We start from the raw sequence: 20,765 nt of genomic DNA on the forward strand, positions 1-20,765 counted from the left end.
TTAATACTTTGTGGCTACGTAAACTGTCGCCAGTAGCAATTTTTTCGAAATGAAAATTAATTATTGTTACTGTGCGTTACCCAGAAGGCAATCCGTCTTGGTTACTAGAGCTCGATAACCAGTAGCGCAACGCAATCTGGCCCCATCAATGCATCATTAGTGACTTGTGTCTTTGCTTATTTCATATCGGCTGCTTATCGAAGTCTTTTATCGGCGATGGCCGTATATTTATACGCTCCCTTACAAAGATTGTGTTCTGTATAATATTAAAACATGACAAACAAAAACTGGGAACATGGCCCCAACGTTGGAACGCGTCAAATGCTATTAATGCATTACCACTTCACTATGTGGAATTCCTCCTCGAATTAATTACAATTAATAATTAAGGGAATAACTGCGCAATCTGATGCGACAAAAAGTAAAAATGATTTACAGTTGGAAATGGCCAATTAGGCTCGGAAAAGTCGACGAAGTCCAGCAGGCAAAAACTCAACGAGTGAATGAGTGAAACATTAACGAGTTGACATTTAAATTGCGTTTTAATTTGTGCAATTTATAGTTGGCAAAAATATAATCAATTTGAGGAGCTGCCGTCTATTTAGACTGGATGAAATTAAAATTGTTGGATGATTGGACGACATCCGTTCCCATCCTACTATTAACGAGTCAAATATTGGACACGTTGTCAAGTTGAGAAAGCTTCTTAGGATTTATCGCTTCACCGCGCTTTTTTTGCCATTTTCTTTTCTTATTGTTGCAGTAAACAACGCAGCCATTATAAAGATTCAGTTTTATTATACAAGCAGCGAGAAAACGGTAGCTCCAACTTGCATAAAATAAACAACTAATGCAATACAAATATTTTTGCGCCTGGATTTCTATAACCAGGCGTGGTTTAACAATGCACCACTGTCATCAGAGGACTGTCAGTCTATCTTCGCCTCTTTCCAATTGCTAGAAGAAAACCGAGAGGATGCGTCTCCCGTGGAGGAAAATTCATATCACACACAGCGGAATTATTGGTTTGAATCGTGGTCTACAAGCGAGCAGGTCGATGTGGTAATATCAAAATATAAGTACCATCAAACCATCGTAAATAGAGAATTTATTACAACCCGTTGGTACACAAATTCAAAATACCAGGAAAAGTGGGATGATTTCAAGGGGGGAAAACTACAAGACGCCCACTTCAACAGTAAGATGGATCGTTATTATTCATTAAAATTTTTCCCGCTGTCTGCAGCTTTGGATTCGTAATTTAATGCTAGATTACGACAAAAACCGAAACCGGAATTTATTGTTGTTAACCATCCAATTTAGCGCGTCAGATTAGAACTGCCCGGAGCCCACATGCAAATTATGCATGACTCTAATTAGAGACCTTTTGGAAAGTTTCTTCGAGTTTTGGTCGTAAATTCGAAAGAAAAACCGGAGCGAATCCGCAAAGACGATCAAGCGTCGAAAATTGTGATTAATCACCGAAAATAACACGTACACGCTTACACGTTGTCAAATACATTATCAACACGTAATTTATTTTTATATCATCAAAAAAACTTTGAAAGAAGTGGAAAAAGTTACCCGCCCCTAGCTGTATTCCCATGGTTTATTTTCTCTTGTAAATAAATAGCGCAACCGTATAATTAATTTTGAAATTTAAAATCGCAGCTTCTTCTCCTCATTAAAACGAGAACGGCCAGGGAGTTATAATTGTCGAAGACGGTGTAATTTCGATGTAATTTTATTGTCAGAATTGATAATTTAATAATCTGCTTTGATCTGTCAATTGAATGGGGAGCATCAATGCATCAGCAGTTTTACATCTTCATGCAGTTATTATTCCGTTGAATTGATCGGCGTGGATTCGATTCGTGCTATGCTAAAAGCGCTATTTACGAGCAAACATCGCGTAACTGAGACGTGTCGCCGATTATAATAGTCCGGGAATGCCGGAGCACACCCACCCACTTGGGGTGATAATGGCGTGACAACTTGCTCTGCGTCGCGTATGGCGCTAAACGAACCATTACAGACCACTACCACACACATGAAGGCATTATAAAGGCATAAACAAGATGACAATGTAAAATAGGCGTTTATAGGCTAGACAAACTGTCGTAAAAGATTAGAAATGCAAATAGTTTTCTTGGTATTAGAAATGCAAAATCCAAAAAAAAAAAACCCAAAAATTACGAAAAAAGACGGTAACCGAAAAATGCAGAAAATCAAAAGAATTTAAATAATCTGGAACATTTAACGGATGAAAAGAACCCAAAATATGCGAGAAATACGAAAAGTGGCAAAAATCAATTTTAAAAAAGCAATTTTCTCGCATTTTTCCTCTGCACTCATCAATATTCGGTTATTCAAATACTGTTTGTCGGTTTACCATTTTAACGACCTTTTGAGTGCCGAAGGGCCAGCGAGAAATCAATAGTTGTTATTTCCACGTGTTGGTTTTAAAAGATTAATGTAGACATTGTGTCTTTATGTGGAGTTTGCAAATTTGTTTTATGGCAAAAACGCCCGTTGTCTTAACGGCCCAAGGCACTTATTCAATCATCGTGTGTAATTTATCCAAGTTAATGTTGCCTTGTTTTTACTAATGTTTAAGAGTCACGATAAATCATCGAAAAATCGTTAAACAAACATCAGTAAAACAGATAATGTGCTTCACTAATCCCAAGAAGCAAATTAACATATTTATAGTCTGAAAATTGTACTGGTCTATGCGAGTTGAGTGTAGGCTTTGACAAAGCAAAGATGTTTCCTCTTTCTCCCGATTCAATTTCGTATAATGAGCCATCAAATCGTATTTTTATGCGATATTAAATTCCTCATTATCATCACTTGAAGATTGAAATAACATTTCCGACGCCATTCGAAATCGGAATGCGCTCGATCTGGTTTTATACAAATTTCGTGTAAATTTGGGAAAATTTATCGTAGCGGTTAGTTATTTTAAGAGCGCAAAGTTTGTATTTGTCTTGTTGGATATCAAGGATTCCTTGCTTGGATCGGAATGCGTATCGTCGCAGAATCTTCCTAAAAAAATGTGTTTCCAGTAATCGAAACATTTGTAGTCACACTTGATGTGTGAAAAGACAAAAAACGACACCTCCTGACAATAAAATGAATACTGCTTGAACTCGAAGCGGGTTCTTATAGGGTACGCGGGAGTTTTTATTAATTGTGGTTGGTACGAATTTACAATGCCACGACAAGAAAATTAAATGTGGCTCGTTGCGACTTTGAATACATTTCAATAGTGGAATTTATGGGCCACTGTGGGCCATTCAATGTAAAACAAGACGAAATGCTAAATTCTAGTTTGGTCATTCGCCGAAGTTTCGGCTTGTCCTTTCGACAAGCTATTGATTTATTGCCTAGACAAGTTTTTGCTTTAAGGCAGTTTCCAACCCCTGCCGAAGAAGGCCACATATTAATTTTAGAAATTTTACTTCGGTTATACAATAGTCTTAAATCATATGAGATGAGAAGGATCTAGACTGAGAGAGCTTTCAAGAACGGAACTGATTATCCGCAATAAATATGGAGATGAAATCGGTGAGATCAGTGGGAAACCAAAGATAAGCCAAGTGAGAAATTAGAATTGTGATTTATTGGTGCTCATTTATATTAAATAAAGAAGTTCAAATCACAATTAAGGGGTTAAAGATGCGAAATGCTTGGTTGCTTAATGCCCGCTCAGATTCCATTTAAATTAGTTTCGTTAGACCCGACTGGAACTAATTAACTTATCCGAAATAGTAATTTATGTACGTTGGAGAAAAATCCGGGACTCGAAGCCCGGAGCGCAACCTATTTGCTTGTAATAATAATAAACAAGCAGACGTTTAAACAATGTACAAGCAACGAGGCACTACACAAACCTATATTTTCAAGTCTATTTAAGTATTGTATGTTTATTCGAAAAGATAACTTCAGGTTACAGTGCGTGTTAACTGAAGAAGCAAATTAACTTTCGGTATTGTCCTGTCGGCGGTGACTAATGTTCTCAGCTTCAAAGAACAGAGAACAGGTGTCGGTGATGATTCTTGCCTCTGGTCCTGCCATCTACCTCGGACATTTTAAATCTTCTCTCTGCGAAGCTTTGACATTTAACACCCTAGCACTACATCGAGATGCAATATTTTAGTTCCTTTCAAGCGGCTCGTGAAAGAAGACCTTTCCACACTTTCTGGGGATAATCAATATAGTGAGATACCGTAATACGACGTTTTCTTTGGGTGGCCCGATCTTTATTAATTACATACGCCATAATTACCTGTTTGATTACGTCAAATTTGAGCACCTCAATTAATTATTCGAAAAACTTAAACGGTTGGGATGGACGTGTGCATTATTTAAGCATTCATTACGCGACGACGAAAGGCCATCCAGAGGCGTGCACGACCATTTTTCTGACTAATCCGACGATACGGTCAAAAGGTCAACAAATAAACGCCGTGCATTATTAATTATCTGTTTGGATAAAAGTACAATTTATGTATATTATAATCTAATAAATTTTATTCATATTTTACGCCGCTTTAATACGCGATAAAAAATTACTCGGAGCGGAATACCAAATGAAACAAATTTTATATAAGTTTTGGTGACACCAAATTGACGTTATTTATTTTGTACACAGCGTTTTAGTTTTTAAGGCTGGAATGACTAATTGGACCATTAATTTTAAGTTTTCATTTCTATTATTAAGACCGAAAATATTCTGAAAATATGTATAAATAAAGAGTATCTAAAGAAAACAAAGTAAAATTGTCTAAAGCTTTCAGAATCTACACAATTAAAAAATTCTAGATCAGTTTAAACAAGTGGATATAAATTAAAAATGTTAAAATCTGAATTGTAAATTGTATTTAGAATCTGCACTATTTGAAAATGTGGAAATATAAAAAATGTAAGAATTCTAGAAGCAGGATTTAAAATTAAAGGGATTTATACATTCCAAAGGACCCAAAATTTAAGAAATGTGAAGAAAAAGAAAAACTGAAACCAAATTAATTCAAGAGATCGACAAATTGAGAACCAAATGAATACGAAATATTTGAAAAATTTGAGAAATTCCAATCATCGAAGAACCTAAAACTTCAAAGAGCCTCAAAGTCAACTAACTTCTCTATAGAATGTCAAGATTTTACTGCATACGAGTATTTGTGCATACTTGGCAGAAGAAAGAATGAGATATAGAAACAGTTTGGTTGAATATTCTCCGCTCTTTAGCTATAACAAAGCAGCTACAGTAAAAATGATTTGGCACTTTCACTGAAGTTGCAAAACGTTCTTCACAATGATTGGCAGAATATTCTGAATCCACCATATTTTAAGACTGTTGTGGGCTGTCTTAAGTCATTATTTCCGCTTTGGAGCTCGCGTTATTTCGAAAAATTGTATTGGGAAACGTGCAGTCGTGGAAAGCTTATTTTGTGCTCTCCCCCGCCACTGGAAGTACGTAGATTTTAGTGGGTCAAGCAAGTTCAATTTTCAAACCACGCACAAATTACGTCAAACGGAATGAACTAAACGCATTTATCCCGAAACTGATCAATTTGTGTTTTAGTAAAGGCGCCTTTTTCTATGTGGGGAGTCTAATAAACGTCAGTGGTTTACGTTTATGGATCTGTATAATATTACAAATTTCTTTCATTACAGGAACGAACCCGAGTCATTAATAATTCTATTAATAATATTCGCTGTTTACGACAGTTTTATTGTAATGCGATGCCTCGTATATTACTGTTTTAATTACGATCGAAAAAAATTCAAAAACTAATGATAAATCTCATATGTTTATTTTCGAATTAAGTAATACAGTTAATGAGACGTCCCAGCTCGAAGTAACTTTAATTTCAATCAGTTAATTTGGAATAATTAAAATTAAAGAGACAACCAACTGGGTGGAAACTTTAAGTGAAATCAAAATTAATTAAGACGCTGCGATATAGCTGATAATAATCAGTTTAAACTAAGTACGGCACACGACAGTTGGAGGAATTCTCCGGAGTATTAATAGCCCCGGAATAATTTCCAAATAAATTCCACTGCTGTCAAAACATCGCTCTTGACAAATTTTTCTCTTTCAAACTAATACCGGTCATTATTAATTTGGTCGATTTATTTCGACATCCGCAACAACACGAAAAACGTGAATAGTCAAAGGAAGACTCCATAAGGTTCCATTTTGGACATGTGATATTATGTTACCATAATCACCTCACACTTCGTATGTGGTCCTTGTCTATGTCCACCCGAACCAAACCCATAATTTTTCGAGTCGGTTTCACCAACAATTAAAAATTCCCACAACATTATCAATCATTCCAAGTAATTAGTTAGACATAAATCAATCAAACTTATTGAGCTGAAACAATCCCCAGTAGCCCGAAAGAACAAACACAAACTTGTAAGACAACAAAAGTAAAAGAAAAAAACTATCGATCAAAAAAATTACGTTTCACGAATTTGGGTGGTCTGACTTCAATTCAGATCAAACAAACCGCTGCCAGTTATCGAACAGATCTATGGATATCAAAACAAATCAGTACTTGCTTAACTGAAATACACTCAAAAGAGAATAGAAGTTTTTGACCCGAAACTAAACCATGTAGACGTAATGTCTTCATCGCTTTATTGTAATTGTCCGTGATGAATGCTAATCAATTCGGTTTAAATGTCGATGTAATTAATAATACAGTGGTGATGTCAATCAATAGGTTCAAGATTTACTAGAATTGGAGAAGATGTTATTTAGATATATCGATATTATCAATAATCTCAGTAACGTTGTAATCCAGTAACTACATTTGTATTTTAGATAGTATCGTGTCGTGGAATGTGTAATACACTGATTATTTTATTGTAATAATCAAAGTGAAAATCAATAACAGTACTAATGATGACGCTGAGAAATTAATAAAATCAAAGGTTTCCACTTCTTAATTGTCATTTTTGAATAGATCAAAGATAAGTTGCAACAATACCTTCTTCGCCTTCTAATAAATCATTTTAACGAGGTCATTTCTTTAAACACAGTTCTCACGCTTGCAAATATTTTATTAATTCGATACCCTAATGGCAATTATTGCACAAATTAATAATTATTCATAACAGAGCTGACCATCTATTACTGTTGGGTCAGAACCTTGACTCCTAAGAAAACGCCTGTGCAATCTGAACATTTGAAATGTCAGTAAATGGGCGAGACCCAGAGGGTCGCTCTCATTTATTTATGATGTTTAAATTGCTAGTTGAATCACAGAGCGATATCTTAAAACTGCAAATTTGCATTTTTTATTAACATTCGCTGACAAGAAAAAACTATTTTTAATTAAATCGTGACATAATTTCAAGCGGCTATTTATGGTGAATTACTTATTGTGCCTGATATCACGGCTTTTAATAAATTTTTATGTCTCGTTTGTTTGTTTAATTTTCCTCGGCGACGTCTCCATAAAATAAAAGTATCATGTTGAACAAATTGTGTCTCGGCCCTTTGGACGGTCCAGTTCGGGGCAAGATTACCATATTTTGGCGGCCGTTGGTCGAACCGTAGACGCGAACAGCGACGCGCATTTCCTTATCGTCTCAATCTGAAGTCAAATCGTGAGACGTCGATGGTCTCTTTAACGAAGAGGAATCTTTTAATCGAGATCCGCAAAAATAATAAGCCTTTGGTACAGTTTACGGCAACCGGCTCTCACAACACAAAACCGATACTATCTCAGAACAATAGGGCATTTTGTTCTGTCTGATTCTTCTGGTTCTTCGCTCATGACCGCAGGAGTTTCTACTTCTGCTGGCGCTCTGTTTATGTCGAGTCTGGATCATAATTTCGGAGAGATTTGTTGGGGAAAGTTGCCGAGAAGATAACATTTGTGGTTCAAGAACATTTGTAACGAAAACATTGTTTGTCCGAATTTTATTCGAGAAATTGTCGGTGTTTGGTCCTTGAGCAGCGAGTCGTGGAAATCGCGGCGAGATTAAATTAAAGTCATATTTATATTGAATAGTGCTTACCGTTAGGTATCCATAAACTATTCAATGACTTCACTTAATTAGAGAGCAACTATTTTACAATTTGCAAAAATGCGCAACATCTGCAAGATCAAAGGTTAGCTCCGTGAACTTATAAACATTTTTAGTGCTGTCCTTTTTTATCAATAGATAAATGACACGCCTTCCGGGTTCTCTGCACGTGCAATTATTAGAAAACTTCACTTTGTGCCGTTCCGTGAATACTTTTCCAGCTTCGTGTCGGGGGCGATTAATTGCGTTATTCCTTCCATACGAAAATTATTACGAAACCCCATCAAACATCTCGACGTTCGAAATTGCGCTAGAGAAACTTGCCATAGTGTGGCGATCCGCAAAAGATAAGAAAATTGCAACATGGAATAGTTCTCTGTCGGTCATTTAGTCTCAGAGGTGTACAACACAGATTGACCTAGCAGTGTTTAACCTATGAACCGAAACGTGAGATTCATTCTTTTTCAGTAGTCATGTACGAATTTTTGACTGCCACTTCCGCCAGGGCTAGGCTAAGAACTAGAAACATGACACTCTTATGAAACTCATTAACTCTGACTGTACAATAAAATTCGCATAAAATCCATTCTGCACATATGTGCGAACTCCGTGAAAGACATAGGAAGTAAAATCGCGCACTAAATTCGCTCATGCAAACAAGGGCTAATAATTCAAAAAAGTTCCGATGAGAACAGTGAGTGGAAATACCGCCCATATTTGTTTTATTTATTTAACACATAGTAAATAGGCTCTCCCTATATAAGCTCTTCATTAACACCTTGTTCTAAATTTTGAAGTGTTATTAGAATATGTTTACATTTTCACAAGTTGTATTATAGCCATTTAAAAGTGACCGTTCCCACGCATCAGAAATTTTGAGGCCAAATCAGTGGATTTCGCGTTGGAGAGTCGGCGCCAAAATTTTTCTTGTTTTCTTGAATAAATTTAAATGCATTATGCATGGACGTAAAATCTCGTGCGAGATAATTAGATCATTGTGTTCCAGGTCATAGCAAGTCGGAAGTGATCTCGTACGACATTCTCAGATCTGGTGTTCGTGATTCGGTATGCAAACAAACAAATCACGTTTATGATGATTTCATTTTACATGTTCATGTCGTCCGAGCTGTAACAATAACTTGTAGCAGCCAAGTTTACTATTATGATTCGGTCTTAACCTTAACCCACCCGAGAATTTATGTTAATACGGTTTCAGATAAGAATATCGCAGGAGTTACACTTGGAACACGTCTCATATAAAAGGACACTCGGCTCGAATCGATTCGTTCATAACAATAAGCCAGAGACAGCTTTGCATTAATGCTTGACTATATTTTCTAGATTCTTGATTCCGTTTCGAATTCAGAAATCGAGGAAATATGACTTGGTCTTTTTGACTATGAGTTTTGCCCCTCCAAAAAAAAGCGTCTGCTAAACAAACTGCAGCTGAAAAATTGCAGAATTTTTTTGAAAAAGAACACTCTTTAATGTATTGTCTTAACACTTCTCAGGTGCTAATCAAATTAGGAGTTGTTAGTTACTTGCATGCGCAGTCAATGATTGGTCATTATTTATAGACTTTAGTGAAAAATTAGGTGTTAAACTGGCGAATATTTATTATTAGAATCGCCCAAAAATTTTTTCAAAGGCTTGTAAGACACGAGAAAAACAGTGAAAATCCCATCTTTTTATTAGTCCTAGTTTCGACAATATAGAGCCCGAATTATAACACTTAGGTTTTTTTAGTTTGAATAGAATCGAGTTTAGTTTTAGTTGTATTGTGTATAAACTTATCTACATTTAATAAGCTATACTGCAAATATTTAATTAAAGTACCGTTTTATTCTTAAAATGCATTACTTCGCAGGGCCGGCTTTAGTTCGTGTCGCCTCAGGATGCTGCGTCAAGATTCTGCTAAATTCTGATTACTTAGATTGTGTACAAGATAAGAAAAGATAATAAACGTAAATCATTTTGTTAATAACGCGGTATAAAAATTTAAATTGTGCTTTGTATTAAGCGGTAGGGGATACTCTAAGTATACATATATCTGAAGTAAATATAAATGTTTGGCTCATTGTTTCAATAAAATGTAAAAGAAAGGAATAATGTGCGGTAACCTCCATAAAATATTATCATGCCACGTCTATTACGATGTAAGAGTAGTGATTATCTGTTAAGTTGCCAATGCAAACAATTTTGATGAACAGATATCCTTAAGTTTTTCTAGCTATCTTATTCTTTCCGTTGGATTTTGCTTAATTTACTGGAATACCTCGTCATGAACTATAGAACACAGCTACTCTAATGATACTCTTCATCATGATTACGTGATAACTTGGATGATTTATCCTTAAAGATATAAAGTTTAAAGTAATTTCTATGTAACAAGTGACTTAAAGAATAGTTTGCGTTTTCCCATGTCCAGTGAGATAATGATTAATACATATCAACCTCCTCCGTCGCATGTAGGTTAACAACATGCCACAATTATTACAAACTCTTGGAAATTATTAATTGAGAGACCACTTCGAAGTCCTCAATCAATTTACATCATGGTCACCTCGTAACTTCATCAATAACTACGACCAGAGCACTGTCAGGATGAAATTTTTCTCGAAAGGTCCTTTCTCACGTGTCGGCACAATATTTCTGATCGCTTAGTCGTCGGTGTGGGACATGTCTAGTGGCGCGATTCTGACAGTTCGTGTCTTGTATCGGCCTCGTGCATCGCAGCCACTAATTGCTCTCAGATAACACTGATAAGAATGCTCATGATGAACGGCAATAACTCATCCTAGCCGCGCCAGCGTGTTCCGTGTCTACTTTAATTGGTACCTGCTCTTATATTTCACTCTCTCTGAGTATTTTAGAGACTATCAAACTTCAGCACTAATTTATTACGAGAGCATCCTTTCCGGCGACATGAATTTTAGCAATCAGTTATTGTCAGGATCGTGCATGGCGTTACCACGATTAATAAACTGAAATTAAAACATCACGCAGAGATCGTTAATCAAGACTTTTTCTGATACTTGGGACTCGTTTTAAATTTGTCGTAACGGTCCTGTCGAACCGAGAAATATTAAATAAATAAATATTGTCCTCGATACAAATCAAAAAAGATAAGCAAGCGAGATAACATCTCGTGTTCGCATTCAACTGCCTCTAGAAGAAGCAGAAAGCTCATAGAATCGTCAAGTATCCCTATACCTTGTACGTCAGGTAAAGTCATGATTAATGATATATTTATTATATGACATGTTTATACATACGAGCTTTTTTGCTGTTTTATAAATAATTTATGTACAAATCGACGGGATGGAATTTTGCAATGTAAGAGAGATATTGTCCATGCAAGTTTTTATTTTCGTTGCGTTATTTGTCTCGACAGAAATGTGTGTTCAAATGATAATTTTATGGAAAGCAGGACAAGTTTTCTGCAGGTGTACCTACGTTCCGTTTTAAATTGGGGGCGCCCTTTACATAAACGCGGCCCAATTAGCGAACTGAGCGACAGCGGACTGCATACTAACGTCACATTCGTCAAACAATTAATTAGCTCACATTTTTCTAGTTATGCAGATTAGCCAAAAATTCTGGCAGTCTGACATTCGTAAACTCCCAAAAATATTGTGACGGCTTTACAGCTTAAATTAAATCCTCGGGCAGTTTACCAAGTTTATTAATTTTAAAACTCAAAATTAAAATTGCGGAAATTTCGAAGGAGTTCACCAGCATTGCTCGATTCAGGTCAATAAGGAACTAAAATTGAGAATTCAAAAAATTTCAAAATGTAATTAATTTGTTGCGTCGTGGATGGAAATTTTTGAAGAGCTAAGTGTACAATGAACGTTAGAAAGTTGACTGGCGATAACAAGATACCCCATAAAATAAAATTACTTAAGCTTAACAGCCTTCTCTTTCAATCAGTGGATGGATAATTGATCCATTTCGTCTTTTTCGCCCTTTCGTTTTTCGCTCGAACAGCAAATTCTTGCAAAAGTTATAGCGGTAATAAAGTCATGAGTTCGTGTTAAGTTTTATTACCATCCGATCGCCCATCGCTCTGGATATCAGAAAGTCGTAACTTGAAATATTTAACATCGTCTAAATACCATTAAACGCAACAATATATTTAAAAAGCACATAAACGCCGCAATAACGATTTGAAATTTGCATTTGGAGAAGTGAACGGACACATAAATACCCCCTTGGATATTTTTACTCGATAAAGTTATTAATAATCGCCTCCATCATCCTAATAGCTGCTACGACCCCCAACGCCCTAACCATCAATAAATAAGCGTACAAAACACTGAGCACGAAAAAATACGACACTGTTATGCTGGTTCGACTTAGCATTTTTAGCGAATAACACCGTCGTTTTGTTAGCTTGTTGACAGGGTGTCTGGCACTAAAATAAAATATAATTACTTTAGAACCGCGGTGCGATTTTTGGACCAGCGAATTTTCGGGTATCCTGTGGTGCAAAAGGCGTTTTCTTTCTTTCATATTAATAATGCATTAAATTCGGGACACTTTGCAAGCTAGTTAAAAACACAGCTAATATCTTGGAGTCAAAAAAAACGTGCGAAACATATGTCGTTAAATTTTTAGCAACTGTAAAACTCTCTGGTATGAATGCTGCAGGAATCAATAATGTCTTATTAAATCTTTTCAGTTTCTAATTTTGATTAATTGTAGTTTTAAGTTAACAAAACGGCTATTGTGTCACTTTGCTGACTTTATAATTCGGTGGACTTTTTACGTGATATGGTACTGTTTGGCCACCTGTTGAGGCGAACGGACTCCTAGCACAAATTTCATGACACAGCATCGCTCTAGTACTCTCATGTAATATTTTCAGAAGTACCATTGTCGGGTTTTTTCAACTTCAACATAGTGCTCCTATTCAGACTCAAGAATGGAACACCACATAAAGCCATGTAATCAATACAAACGGACAGGAACAGTACCCAGTAAATACTGTGGTACTTACTCGGTTACAAATCACGTGTAATCTGCAATAACTGTTCAATGTACAACCGTAATTATTATCATCTTCTACAATAACCGTATGAGTTAGTGTCGAGAACACTTTTCACTCCTATTTATCGCCAATCAATGAAACTTTTAATTTGCGCAACTGTGTAGAAAGTACCACTTCAACATGTTAAAAACTTGTTGATTTCAATCTGGTAATAGCACCGAACTTGCTTTCGAAGATTTCGGATGTATCTTGTCCCTTGTGCTAGAGCAAAATTTTTCATCTAAATAAATCGGTCACGTTCGATGCCGGTGAAATCGACGGGGTGTAACATCGCTACTACATACCAAAACTGGTTGACTTATTATTAATCGGGTGATTTCTCACTCTACGAAAGAAAATGTTGTTGACGTTAATCGCGTCTTACTGCTCTGCTGACAGAACTCTTCTTGCCCTTCTTGCAGAGTAGCAAAAGTGACGGTAACAAGATGTTAGCGTCTACTAAATATCAAACTTTTATATAATGACGATGATTAACTATGATCGTGAGCTTTCTTTTTTTACTAATAAAGATCTAAACGGTAATGCTTATTTGGACAATGAGAGAGTGCCCATCTGAAATTTGAATACCTTGTTTGCGGTTGTGTAAAACTAGTAATGATTTCAATGAATAATCAGACAATAATGAAGAGATAATTAATCTTGCATATGAAATATTAAGTTGTATATAGTTCATTAAACTTGTATTAAGGTCATCATTGGCTGTATTATACAGAAAAAAATATTAAAGCAAAATTAATGTGGTTGACTTGTATCAATACACCGAAACTAGTTTCAAAGGAAGGCGAATAAACGATCGTTTTTTCTGTAAAATATTATGCAAATACTGGCTCGTAGAAGTTCGTTGATAGTAGGTTGATATGTTTGAAGTATTTTGACGTCCCGATTTTGAGAGGAGATAAAAAATTAAGCAAACTACTGGTAATCGTTTATATAAATGAACGCCAATAACAATTTTTTGTTGTTTTTCGTAACATAAATATCTGGCGAGGATTTGACCACGTTCCCACGTCACTGGAGTGCTAAGTGCTTGCTAAGTAGCAAAGGAATATTTGCAGAAATGCTTGGGGATGCCAATTTGTCAATGGGCAAATTTTTATAGAAAACAAAATATTTGTTTTTATAAATACCCTAAAATTTTCTGATCTTTAATTTTTTATGAAAGCTGATATAATAAAAGATACAAATGAATTAATCTGAAAAAATCTGAATAAAAACAATGAAGACTTAAAAACGCAAAGTATTCGCAAGTGACCATAAATTTATTGTTTAATAGTATTATCAGACGTGCAATTGATACATAAACGGAATGGTTTTTCCGCAGTCATCGACAGGGAGATTAAACCGGTTAATACGTTTAGAAACACAATTTGAAAATACATTAGCAATCCCATCCATAACGGAGATGATTAGTTATCCAGTTCGCGGATGATGATGCACGCATATAATGATCGGATAATTTAACATCTCTTAGAGCAAGAGGTGTAACTATAAGTCAGGTGTTTATTAGAAGGTGTTGGTAATGGTATAACTCTAAGAGCATGTCGGCGTGCGCTCTCTGCGGGTGTCTACCACGGTCAAACTCGCGGGCGCGTGTACACCTATGACCCCGGTATGACCCCCGCAAGACGCCGCCCCTGGATCGTATCGACGTTACGTAACGATCGTCCGGAAACGGTAATAAAAACGAGAAAACGACGCCTCTTCTCATTATTATGTAAACATTTTGCAACAGTTATTAAGCGATTAAATAAATATTTACAAAGAGAGATCGTGCAAAAGTACTTTACTATAAATGACATCAATAAATTTATTACAGAGTCGACAAAGAAATAATCCTGGGCTGTGCGCAAAAATAGAAACCATGGGATATGTTCACGTCGATGTAAATGTAAAGGTCTCTCTGTGGATTAATACTTTAACGTCAAAGTAATATATGGGCAGTTCTATTTTGCAAATTGTCCCAGCAAATTCAGGTCAAATCGAGAGTGGATAAGAGGATTTATGGCGCTTGAATTCATTTGTATTATTCACTTTCGTTTCTTTGCTTCGATAATGAGCTAATTGAGAGCGGTAAAGGGCTCACAATTAAATCGTGACGATTTGCTGCATTGTTTGCTGCTCTATTGAGGCCACTAAATCAAGAAATCCTCACACAATGATGCTAATCTCTCTGCATTACATTTAAATAAAATCCATTACGCCAATCCAATTCGCTCAGAGCTTTTAATAGAATCCAAACAATAAACCTCGGAGAACACGGAAACCATTCATTGAAATCTCCTACGATATTTATTTTATTCATTAAAATCTATATTTTGACTAATGGCTGAATAAGAATTACTATTTTTACGTTACGTAAATATGTCAGTAGGCAGCTGATTGCCTGGGGACACCTAATTAAGTCCATAACAAACAGATTCCCTTCATATAATTTTTATACACGGACAGTCCTGTTTACATCATTAGATTAATACATTTACATTTCATCGGTTTCGAATAAAGTACTTACCCTGAAGAAGGCGATTCACTTTAATCCAAATAAATATAAATGCATTTACTTAATAATAATAAATTGCCGACTGCAATTTGCATTTATAAATAAACATTCCGATGGACATAAATGATTTAAAGACATTTCAGATGCACTTGCAGTAATTGACCGAGAATTTCAAACGAGATCCCAATGTCGATTTTTGCAGCCTTGACTCGTCGCCAATCTAAAGACAGAAAAGGTAAAGAGCAAAGAGATAGTAAATACCACTCATAAAAATTTGTTTTACGACGTTTCCAGAAAAATAAATAAATACATTTCGAATGAGACGCTTTTCTGGCACCAGCGAAAATAAGGAAAAGCGTTACAAGGTTTTCTTTCCTTGAGTAAGCGATGAGTTGTGACCTTGCTTGCAATTTGCCCAATTGTTGAAAGAATCTGACGTTTTCCCGGCATGATCAATCACCGAGCAATTTGCGCTATTGAATCATGAATCAAAATCTAAATCTTAAAAGCCCTGCTAAGTGGTTCGTTAATACCGCTCATCAGTTCATTCATTTCTTGATCCAAGATGGAAAAGCGTAATAGTAGCCTCTGCCACACCCATTCTGCTAAACTGGCCACCCGAAAAAATCGTGATTAATAGGAAACTTAATTTATAGGTACATCTATATCGTGATGCAGGTAAAAACGATAAATATAAATTTCGTTACGTCGGAAGCGCTGGAAATGGTCGATCATGTAAAAACTGATCTGGAACGAAATCAATTGTCCAAAGTATAACATTTATACCACCTTAAGGAAGCATAAATCTCTGTTAAACCAGCAGCAGTAAAGTTAATTGGCCGAAGAACAATCTATACAAGATTAGACCGACCAGATCGTGACTACCATCTTTTACTGATATCGCCGCCAGATTAATAATACCATAAGGAACTCTTTAATTAGAACCGCATCCCTGCTTGGGCCCTTTTTACCACTTACGTGTAATAAATTGTACTAGCAGCATCTTAATCAAAAACTGTCTCGACTCGGCCGAAAAAAGTCGCAGACCACACTCTCCAGATTTTGATCTTATCAAGTGTCTGAAAATCACTTTTATTTTCTCTTGAAATGTTTACAGTAGCTCGAGATATGCACAGACTTAATCGCCGATTTCTATTCATGATCAACAAACTTTCCCTGCGACACAACTTAAAGTATTTAATTAAAACATTTAACTGTGATAGGGGAAGCATGTATAAATTCAACTTAATGCATTGCGACCATTTAGATACCAACAAGAATTCACTTTGTTCAACATAAACGCTTCGATAAATCCAGATTTATCACTAGCATGTAATTCCAGATCTTGAAATAGTAATAAAAACGGATTGGATATTTCGGCACATCTTCAGAAGCCGCCGACGATAACGCACGTGAGAAAGTTGAGGAACGTTGTTAATTACGTCTTTTAAAAATTTAATGAGCGATAGAACTGTGAGACGACAGAAAGCTTTGTTGTGGGTAATGTTGCATGTTGGTTTTGCCAGGAGGCCACATTTATTATATAAATCTTTTTTGTGGAGATATCTGGCTTCTGGCACGGGTTCATTTAATAATTGACACACATAATGGATTGTGATCGTTAGGACGAGCAGTGGCGGCGTAGTTTTTCATATTTTACGTCCGAGGTTTAGCTACGATTAAAAAGTAAAAGATCTCCGGTGTGAAATTATAATAAAAGTTATAGATCGAACCTCTTTCAATTTTCCGGGTAATTGCTGATTTTAGAGCTCTGTTTTCCAAGAACTCTCGCAGCCTTTGGCGCATTATTCAGCTAGTTACATATTTTGAAAAGCATCGGTACTAATACACGTGCATTCTATATCATTAGGTCCACAAATTGCATCCAGAGAAGCCGTATCCACAATTGTTTGACATTTTTATCCCCGTAGTTTGTTGAAGGAATCTTTTTAGATATATGCATAATAAACCACAGTCGCTACCAACAATGGTCCGCTCTTTCTAATGAGGAGGCATGTACACAAAGAGGATGTCAAGCAGTACCGCTTTTGTGACGATAGAGAAATATTCTGAGGCGCCAGCGCCACTTTCTCGTGAATTTAACTTAAGAAAAATTACAACGAAGTACCTGTAGGCGGTATGGTTCAACCAATCAAACGTTAAATCCCGTCAACTTGGTACCAATCACGTAGTCTTCGCCCACTACTCGGACATCATCGAGTCTACGTTAATTAATATGAGAGGATTATGGTTATGTAGATACAAGAAGTTGTATCTAATCATCAGATAATCCTTTGAGCGAAGAATTGTGCATAAGATCCCCGGATCTGGATCTGTGAATTAAATTAAGGCACAGCGACACCTGCTGCGTGGTCATTAAAATACAGAAGAAAGAAATTTTGAAGTCGTGTAGTCGCGTATTAGCATAAGAAAACAAGACGAGATTTTCGCTAGACAATGGCCTTTTCTCCATCTCGTTCCGACTTCATTAATATCATTATCCATATTGCCATATAATTATAATATTATAAATAATAAATTGTAGATATTAACTTGTAATGCTTTGGCCTTCCAAGGACGAGCCCCAACTTATGTATTTATTTATGCCTATCTCCACTCTACATATTTATAGGCGTTATAGTTTGACATCGTTACAATGAGCACGTTATAATTGATTTTTTTGTCATTGTGTTACGCAATTTCTTGCCTATTCACCACGATAATTTGAATAACTTCTTGTGAAATTTCATCAAGGCTCTTTCGAAAATTTGCGATCGGATTAGATTTTGAGATGAGACCACGAAGATAATTAGAACCGATCGATTGACCGACAGAGGAACCCGCTCGTCACCGTTACACCACTTTTGATCTCATCTAGCTAAATCTCCACATTAACCATAATAATTTTATTATCCACCACTAATCCCGCAGAGCTCAGAAAAGGAGCGAACAGGTTTAAGCCATAAAAATCATGTTATCGCCAATCTGAGTTAGCTAAATATAGTTAATTATTTGCATTTTAAAAGCTGCAGGAAGAAAAACCGCCGTGGTAACTTGTACTGCACCTACGTAACAACTGATAAACTCGTAAAATGAATTATCCTAACTCGGTTTTAATATAAATGTTTACGCGAAATTCAACAAGTCTTTAGTTATAGTTATCTCAATGGCAACAATAGTAAAATTTGTCACTTTTAATTTAACATTTCTATTCGTGTTTTTAGTTGAACGTCCAGGTAATGACACTGGAGCAAATCAAAATCAATAGAGCATGAAGATTGCAATAGCAAACAAATCTGCATAATTATGGACGTTTGGGAATTTTTTGTGTTTTCACAGTAAATGGTAAAGTGTTCTCATCTGTTATTTGTAGGAGTGCTGATTTATTGTTCTTTTTACCGCAGGTATTTTAACTTTAATGATACGGAAACTAATGCTAAGTAGTATCGGTAGAAACGCCTAGCTGGTGTTGGAAGATAGATCGTTTTGGTAGAAAAACCGTGAATAATGATAGGTTGTTAGGTGGGACGGAAGAAATAATGGGACTGTTCCACAAAATAGATTAAACTGTTTGTTTCTGTTACAATTAGCTTATCTGTAATAAAAAGGCGGAGAAAATGAGTGTTGCATGCAATTAATTAAGCAACTGAATTCATGAACATGAAATCGCAAGTGAATTAATTAGTGGATAAAGTGTGTCATCTGGTGAGGCAAAATATGAAACTTGATAAACTTACCTACCTGTTCTGGTAACGTGAAAAGTCGATTTGCCGGAACGGTGTCGGTGGAAATTGGAATTGTCGCAATTTGTGTGGCAATAAATCGCAAACCAATAAATAAAACGACAATTATGCAGAAATATAATATATTTATCTGCTAAGATTTCGATATATTACATAAAGCGACTTCTACTTATAAATAAATATGAGCATGACTGGCTTTAAATAAATGTCATGCTGCAATATTGCAACTGCAGTCGTATATATCAATATAAAAATAAGTCATATATACAGTCCTCAAAGGCACGAATTTACAAGAAATGCCACCACAAATAAATTAACACAACGGAATTTTTTACATGGACGGAATCGGGTTCCTCGATTGCGGCTAGCTGAACCCCGCTAAAAACGGGTCAAAATGACTTAAATGGTCGTCTAAATCCGGCGACAACGGCGCGAAATCAACTGGAGTTAGCGAATCCTCCGGGAAATCCACCGAAAAGTCAGCCGGCGTTAACGAATGATCAGAAAAATCACTCTGTAAAGGTAAAGATTCACCGTCAGATTCCAATAGGAAGCAGTCCAATTCGCTACAATCCGACAGCAAATCCTGCGGGGTTTCATTACTCAACACTGCACTCAACGCGGAAATGTACTTCATAGCAAGCCTTAACGTGGTGATTTTCGTCAATTTCTCGTTGGTTTGATGCGTGATGGACATCTGGGGGACAGCCTTCCTCAACGCCTCAAAAGCTTGGTTGATCTCCCTCATCCTCGACCGCTCTCTCGCATTCGCATTCTTACGCCGGTACTTGCTGAGAGGTGCTGGTTTTGGTTTGGACTTCCCTTGCCGCGTTTTGGCGCTGTCATCTGCGCCGCGACGCCGCACTGATCGGGGGCGTAAGGAATACTTGTCACCACGGGAGGATTTGTCGGAGCCGCTGTTGTTGTTGGAGTCGGTGTAGGAGTCGTCGAGGGGCAGACCCAGACGCTCTGACAGTTCGTCGTCGTACTCGAGCATCTTTTACTTGCGGAACTTTCCGATGTTTTGAGAGCAACAAGCTCTCCGCTCTTGGATGCTGGCTAGTGGACCGCGGAGCCGACACTGAGAGTTCGAGGCCTGTGCAGGTAAGCTTCTACGAGTTATCTCCCACTAAAAGCGCTGGGTCTACTCCCGCACAGGAACAGACTAGCGCGAGCGCCCACGAAGGGTCGGGTACAAGACGAAAGTCGCGGCTACTAAATTGATGGGTAAACAAATAACTTTCAAAGTTGATAGTCAAAGTCAACATTAAGTAATTTGCGACAAACATAAGCAAAATTGCTGTCTGTTATCTTAGAAAATCTCGTACAAATTTTGTCATGAAAAAAATATTTGTTTTATTGTTAGGTACCTACTGAAAAACAAACAATAAGTCTATGTATATAAAAATGATTGACAATT

The 20,765-nt window shown here is 36.5% G+C and overlaps 1 protein-coding gene across 1 annotated transcript; it reads right to left on the reverse strand.

Moving 5' to 3' along the window:
• Window positions 1-19,450: 19,450 nt before the first annotated feature.
• On the reverse strand, window positions 19,451-20,488 carry LOC148169844 (uncharacterized). Its single transcript, XM_088043345.1, has one exon. The coding sequence runs from the start codon at window positions 20,340-20,342 to the stop codon at window positions 19,710-19,712; it is 633 nt and encodes a 210-aa protein (XP_087899471.1). The 5' UTR covers window positions 20,343-20,488; the 3' UTR covers window positions 19,451-19,709.
• Between the last annotated feature and the right edge of the window lie 277 nt (window positions 20,489-20,765).

This window comes from Gnatocerus cornutus, chromosome 8 (assembly GCF_029298725.1).
Source record: "Gnatocerus cornutus isolate USDA-ARS CGAHR chromosome 8, icGnaCorn1.1, whole genome shotgun sequence".
NCBI lineage: Eukaryota > Metazoa > Arthropoda > Insecta > Coleoptera > Tenebrionidae > Gnatocerus > Gnatocerus cornutus.